We start from the raw sequence: 7,752 nt of genomic DNA, 5'->3' as shown, positions 1-7,752 counted from the left end.
TAAAAAGAAATTTTTTTAAAAAAGGGGGTTGGGGTAGAAAAATGCATACTTATTTACCACAAGAAAGGCCCTGGAGAAGGAGAGACGATTGGAAATAAGTTAGAAAAATAAGTCAAAATAAATCAAGTCATAATTTTAAAACATAGGAAAGTAAAACCCCAAAATGGCTTTTTCTCAAATAAATTAGCAAAACTTTTATAAAAGTGACACAAAATGTGGGGCTGGAGAGATGACTCAGTGATTAAAAGCACTGGCTGCTCTTGCAGAGGACCCAGGTTCAGTTCCCAGGACCCACAAGGTGGTTAAAAACCATCTGTAACTCCAGTTCCAGGGAATCCAACACCTTCTTCTGGCTTCCTCCGGCACTGCACTGACACAGATACACTTACTTAAATGCAGGCAAAACACTCATACACATAAAAAATAAAAAATTTCTAAATTTACACAAAATGAAATAGTGTGAATCAAAGGAAAATTGTATAATACACACAAATCAAAGTATCACACTAAAATGCCAGTTTTCTCCAAATCAACATATACAATCAAAATACCAGATACTTCCTTGAATCATAACAAATTGATTTAAAAATTTAAATCCAAGAATAAATGTAGAGAACTGGAGATATGGCTCAGTGGTTAAGAGCACTGATTGCTCCTGCAGAGGACTCAGGTTCATTCTCAACACCCATATGGCAGCTAACAGCTGTTCTTAACTCCAGTTCCAGAGGATCTGATGCCCTCTTCTGACCTCCACCGGCACTGCATGACACAGGTACACTTACACACATTCAGGCAATACTCATATACATAATAAAATAAAATAAAGAATAAATGTAGAAAAACTGCTAAAGCTATCTGAAAGTAGCAATAACAACATGTAGGGTATGTCTACCAAAACACAGCTAAATCTACAGTAACGTAAACAGTACAATAATTGACACAAATAGCAAAACTGATCAATGAAATTGAATCAAGTACTCAAACAGAATTGAGTTGACTATGAGGAATTTCAGTTCAAAGGGGGAACAGAAACAAATTAGTAAGCAAGTAGTATTGGGAAAATAGATTATGCAGGGCAGGGGGGACATCTGTCCAACAGCATGTAACCCCTAGCTGGACATACTTCAGAACTATGGGCTGAGGCAAGATCATAAGTTGGAGGTCAGCCTGGGCTAAATAATCAGATACTGACTCAGAAAACAGAATTAATCCTTGGCAATCAAAAGTAAAAGACTAACCAGCAAGGTAAATGATTAAGGGTTGCTCTGAGATGGGGAAGAGAGGCAAGATGGTTTATATCTTAGAAATGGGCAAGAGCTAGCTAGCCATGAGATTATCTTTCATCACTGACCTCCTCTGGGGAACAGCTGGGTTTGTGGTGTTTTTCAAAACTTCAACAACATGAAAAAAGGAAGAGGCTACAGCATCTCAGTGGCTCCAAGATAATGTTAGAAAGCTAACTCTGCTGGACAAGGTGAACATGTAAATCTAAATAGCAGCTGATCTGTGTCCTCACAGACAAATATACACATGCAGAAATTGCTTCTGCAGGGATTGGACCTGACTTACAGTTTCATTATCCTTTCTATATAGGTTATTGAAGTATTACATAATCTTCTCCAGGTGTGGTGGTGCACACCTGAAATCCCAGCACTTGGAAGGCAGAGCCAAGAGGATCAGGAGTTCAAGACCAGCCTCAATTACACAGTGAGTTTGAGGCCAACCTAGGCTACATGAGACCCTGTCTCCAAAAAGCAAACACACGGTTTTGTGGCACCTGCATGCCACAGCACAAATGTGGAGGTCAGAGGAAAACTTGTGGGAGTTGGCTGGTCCTCCCTCTCCTACCATGTGGGTGCCAGGAATCAGAACTCAGGTCACCAGGCTTGGCAGCAAGTGCTTTTACCCACTAAGTCATCTCGCTGACCCCAAAACAGCTTTAGCTAATATTTTACATTGCAAAACTTCGTTCATCATCTTCATACAACTATAAAAACTCTAAAATTAAAGCAGTGTATTCAGGACCACTAATGTTACCTTATGTCAACTTCTGAAATACTGTTTTTTCTTCAATTATAAAAAATTATGCTGTACTTAAATAGTTGACCAAATCATTCAATCTATGAAAATAAGAGAATCCAACAATCTAAATTTACCAGAAGGGGCTAGATAACGCAAAGAACACTGAACTAGCATCACTTACTTACACTATACAACTTTAACCAAGGCAATAAATTTATCTGCTCAGAAGTTTCCTCACCTATAAAATTAAGGTATTAATCTTGAAATCTGTTGTAAACCTTGGATGTAACTTCCTAAAATTAGCCGGCAGAATACTTGATGCATAGTAGGTGATCAGACATGAGAAACAGCATAGCGAATTCAAGAATTATCAGCACAGGAGGATCATGACCAACCCCACAATGCCCTTCTTCTCTAGAGGGCCTTCAGATCTAAGAACAGAAAGTTCATCTCATATCCCTCCCCCATGTCCACTTGTTACATCAGTCACAGGACAGAGATTCCCTGAACTCTGGTCTCATATTCCAAAATCCTTTTTCAGATCTCAAACTTCAGATAAATGAAACCAAAAGCCCCAGAACTCAATTCTCCAGTACTTACCAGTATCTCAGGATGCTAATTACTCAAGCTTGAACATTTAGAATCATCCTTATCCTCACTCACCATCTCACCCTTACTTTGAATCTACCAGAACATCACACCAGCACCGTCTTCAAAACAGGTGGGAAGACAATCCAAGCCTCCACCAGCTCCACTCCACACCTGATCTATAGTGGTCATCATTCTCAGAGCCTACTCTAGAAGCCACCATTTCACTAGGCTTCTGCTTCCCTCCCACCTGTTTTCTAAAAGACAGCCCACACAAACTTTTAAAAGTTTAAATTGTGCCGGGGTGGTAGTGCACGCCTTTAATCCCAGCACTCAGGAGGCAGAGGCAGGCCGATCTCTGTGAATTTGAGGCCGGCCTAGTCTCCACAGTGAATCCAGGACAGCTGGGGCTACAGGGAGACGCTATCTCAAAAAGACCAAAAAAAAAAAGTTTAAATTGTATCAAGTCATTTAGTCCTCCCCTCCCCTCAGGTATCTGATAAATGCCCCCTTGATGTATTTCTTAAGTCCCCTCCTCTGCCAGTACACACTGTCCTCCTTGTTTGATCACACCCGTGTTACAAATGGGATGCTGTTTACATGTTTACTGTCTACTCAGCAAATGCTTACTCCTTAGGACAAGACACTGTTTTCTTCAGAGCTCCTCTTGGCACTAAAGGGGTACCTTAAAGACAATATTTCAGAAAATTTTTTTAAAGTCTTAAGTAATCTTAGAAAGGTGCTTCTTTTTCCAGACATATCACTGCTGTACATTAACTAAAGACAAAGTAAACAATTATAAATTAGAGGGTTGCTTTACCAAGTCTTAATAATTGACAGTCCCTTAGAGGACCTTTGTAAAACAGTTCCTCAAAGTAAACTAAAATGAAGTGGTGGTATCTCTGTAAAATAGTTCGGTGATTTTTGTTCCAGAACAATAATTTTTACAGCAAAGGTAATATAAGAACCACCAGGAAGTGGTTCACCATTCATTTAAATGTGGTTGTTTTTCTTCTCAAAATTCCCTTGAGTCTTCATCTCTAAACTTGCTCAGTTTTTAAATGAATTCTGATCAAGTCTCTCATTTTCATACAACTGTCTAGGAATACTTACGGAAAGTGTTCAGGCAGTTATACCCACCTCGGCTTATTAACTATTGATAACAAGGTCTATAGCAAACGAAATGTTAATCAAAGTGAAGTTCCTACCAACCCTACTGCCCAGAGAGGATCTTACAAAAATAAACCTGTTGCCTAAATTAAAGTCATGCATGTTCAATCAATCGAGATTCAACACTGTTATATTTTTTTCATGCATAATATCTTTGCTTTAAAAACCAAAAATGTCATTTTAATGGATAAAGTCTCTTTTCACATTTTTATATTTACATAGAGTCCCCTCCCTAGAAATCAACTCTCATAGTATCAACACCTAAAAAAAAATTAGAAAAAAATTTTTTTAATTCCGGTGTAAGCTGAAAAAACGAGGAAAGCTCAGTACTGCACCGCAATGCGGCCCAGTCCCCTGAGCGTGACTCACAGACCGCTAGTGGCATGGCAACTACGAGCCCTAGCAACAGGCAGCCATGACAACAGTGAGCGATGATGACATCCAACAGCCATGATAACAAGAGATGCGCAGTTGAACGTCAAGCTCGTCTGCAGCTTCGGGGATGCAGCCAGTAGCCACAGCAAGGGGACAAAACTGGGGCGTGCAGGGCCGGGAACAGGGGACTTTAAGAGCAGAATCGCGCCTCGCTGCCCACTGCCCGCCTCCCTCGCTGGAGAGCAAAGCGCAGGGTACAAAAAGCAGAGGACAGAGGTGGAAGCTGAGCCAAGAGGCTCCGGAGCGACGCGGGGCTGGGCAGCGGCGCGGGCCGGGGACAGCGCTCACCAGGGTCGTTCCAGCACAACGCAGGGCCGGCCACCAGCAGGAATGACAGCAGGGGGAGCAGCGGGCCGCGCCGCGCGGCTGCGGGACGGCGTGCCACGACCACCGCCATGGCGCGGGGTGAAAACGGCGCGGGACGAAGACCGCGGCTGCGGGTTTCCGGACCCGCTGTGCAAATGCGGACGCTAGGGAACAGCCAGAGGATGGACTGACAGCAACGCCGCAGCGCCGGCGCAGCTTCCTGCGCACTCTGACGTCACAGCCGCTAGGCACGTAGGCGACCGTAATTGGACGCCTAGGCCCCGACTCCTAGGGCTCCGCCTATGGGCCCGGGCCTGGCCGGGGCGTGGCCGTGTGGGCGGGGCCTGGGCCCAGACGCCACTGTCCTGTTGTGTCTGGGTTTCCGGGGCGGAACGTTCAGGAAGGTTCTCTCAGTGGGAAGCTGCTGTGGTTTGAAAGGCTGAAAAACTCAAAGATAGCCTCGTACTGTACGCATTTCTAAAACCCCGGAATTGTCCGGGGAGGGGGGGGGGGCGCGCGTTACTCACCCTTAACGGGTTGGGTGCTAACACTGCCCTGTGTGCGCTCCGTGTTCCATTACCCTGTGCTACATCTGGAGATTCTGGCGAAAGGTGGCAAGGAAGTAACATTGTGTAATTTCAGAGCTCGAAACCTTTGCCTATTTCCTGAAACAGGCAAAGCCTTAAGAATGTCCACTCAACCCGGGTGGTGATGCTCACCTTTTGGTCCCAGCACTCTGGAGGCAGAGGCAGGCGTATCTCTGTGAGGTCAAGGCCAGGCTAGTCTACATAGCTAGTTCCAGGCCAGCTGGGGCTATAGGAAGACCCTGTCTCAAGACCGGAAAAGAAAAAAAAAAGAATATCCAAAAACTCGAGGCACTAGTGCCTGAATAAACCACCACCCAGACAAATCATTCTCTGAGCTTTGAAGTCCAAGGAGCCTGCAGTTCTTTGATCCACAGTCAGCAAATGTGTTGAATGCCTAATATGCACCAGCCACTGTTTTAGTCTTGGAAAATACAAATAAGGTCCCTGTATTCATGAAGCTTATGTTGAAGAACATAGGACAAACAACAAATTTAAAAAATAGTGGGAAATTCGTTAATAGAACAAGATAACAAGAGAGTGAGAGGCAAATTCTGGAAGGGCAGGGCTGAGGAAATGATTTTGAAGCTTGAGACCTGAATGTTGGCAAAGAACTCGCTATTCTAATACCAGGGAGCAGTCGGGTGTAGTGGTGCATGCCTTTGATCTTAGAAACCGAAAGTGATTTCTGGTAAAGACTGAAACAGGGGCCAGTGAGATGACTCATCCAGTAAAAGTGTTTCCCCACATGGCAGCTAACAACTGTCCATAACTCCAGTTGCAGGGGATCCGACGCCTTCCTCTGATCTCCGCGGGCATTCCACGACACAGGTGCACTTACCTACACACAGGCAATACACGCATACACATAAAATATTTTTAGAAAGGAGATAGTTCCTCAGAGCCAAGCTATGAGCCTTGAAAAGTGAATCAGGCTCTTTCCAACCACAAATGTTAACACTGACCTTTCACCACTGTTCATCAAAGTCCCTACAACCATCCCTACTTTCAAAGATAGAATACCACGGAACAAAGCAAGAACAGGTGTAACATTTGAGATGGAATCATTTACTTCAGAAATTCTATGTTGTGGGTGTGCTATGCCAGAAACATGAACACATTTGTGTCTTTCTACAATGTCAGAATTTGTTGGACAACAATAAATTCACAATAGTTTCAACAACAGTAATTTGTCATAAAGTCTGCCTACCTTGGTAGCTTGGCCAAGTAGAATGCACTTTCTTTATTCCAATCTTTGGAACCAATATTAACTCTCATATCACACAGTAAAAATAACTATATATCTCAAGCATATATATGGGCTACAGAATGAATGCATGTTAAACAAGTTGCAGCAGAGTTCAAGAGATTTCAGAAGAGGGCTGAGAGCTTGTGTTGATAATGATAATGAAGCAGACCAATGCCAAGAGAGAGCTGCTGGTGTAAGTCAAGTTTCAGAGAAAAACTGCAGAATTCAGCTGCCAAAGTGGGTCCAGAGCAGGAAACAGGTCAGAAGCAGGAAACAGGCAATTCAGATAGGTGAACAGGTGGCCAGGCAGGCAGGCATTAGAAGGCTGTGTCAACAGCAGGGAACAGATTCAAGTGAGGGAGTCCTCAGTCCTTGATGCACATTGCAGGTATCAAATGATGGATTGATATGGGGCCATGCTTTCACAATGTTAGATGGCCATCATCTTATGGAGTCCAGGGAAGGGACTTCCTCCCTTGCCTCAATGTAGTGTGTCTGATAAGTTCTTGGGCCTGTTTTCCCTGAGATGATGTTAATGCACCCATGTGCTCCCAGTTTCAATTCTTCTCAATAAACTTATAAGGTAGCTCCCTTTTTATTCCCAGGAATAATTCATCCATCTGTCTGTACCAGATGGGTGGTATGGGAATGACTTTTCTGGGAATGACAAATGGGAATCTTATAACCTTGTAACTAACATTAATCTTGTATTTTGAGATCATATAACACTGTTAGTTTATTTATGATCTAAAAAGCTTACTGGGCTTTGGCCTCCTCTTGTAAACTAAGCAGATAACTTTAGTCCCTCATGACCCTTCCTTGCCCCTGACCCAGAATAATGTGTGTGTGTGTGTGTGTGTGTGTGTGTGTGTGTGTGGTATGAAAATATCAAGCACTGAAAGCAGCACTATCATTGGAAGCAATGAATTAGCCACTGTTTATATTACAAAAAACTAATGGTGAGGGGGCTGGAGAGATGGCTCAGCAGTTAAGAGCACTTCCAGAGGATGCAGGTTCAATTCCCAGCACCCACCTGGTGGTTAACAACTGTTTGTAACACCAGTTCCAGGGAATCCAATACCCTCTTCTGACCTCCACAAACACTGAATGATATGGGTGCACTTACACACATGCAGGAAATACACTCATACACAAAAAATAAAAATATTTTAAAACCAAAAAACTAATAGGATCAGATAACATGTTTGTGGTGTGTGTGCTCTTCTGGGTCAGAAAGGGAACTCCTCTGATAAGAAGACAAGTTTTGCTTTTCCTTTTCTGTTTCATGCTGGATGTACTGTTTCAATAAAGAGAGAGCAAGACCTCTGTTCAGGGGAACAATTCTAACAGAGTTCAGAAGGAAAAACTTCTCATAACATATGGGGCTCACTCCTGGTT

General features: G+C 43.3%; 1 protein-coding gene across 1 annotated transcript in view; it reads right to left on the bottom strand.

The window, feature by feature from the left end:
* Positions 1-4,751, bottom strand: part of Saraf (store-operated calcium entry associated regulatory factor) — a 24,057-nt gene extending 19,306 nt beyond the window's left edge. Inside the window, exon 1 of the mRNA XM_008832596.2 lies at positions 4,504-4,751. Within this exon, the coding sequence (XP_008830818.1) occupies positions 4,504-4,612 (109 nt within the window). The 5' untranslated portion in view covers positions 4,613-4,751. The remainder of the gene's footprint in view (positions 1-4,503) is intronic.
* Between the last annotated feature and the right edge of the window lie 3,001 nt (positions 4,752-7,752).

Source organism: Nannospalax galili, unplaced genomic scaffold (assembly GCF_000622305.1).
Source record: "Nannospalax galili isolate Female #2095 unplaced genomic scaffold, S.galili_v1.0 scaffold676, whole genome shotgun sequence".
Taxonomy (NCBI): Eukaryota; Metazoa; Chordata; class Mammalia; order Rodentia; family Spalacidae; genus Nannospalax; species Nannospalax galili.
The sequence above is the reverse complement of the archived record's forward strand: the minus strand, read 5'-3'. Positions and strand labels throughout refer to the sequence as shown.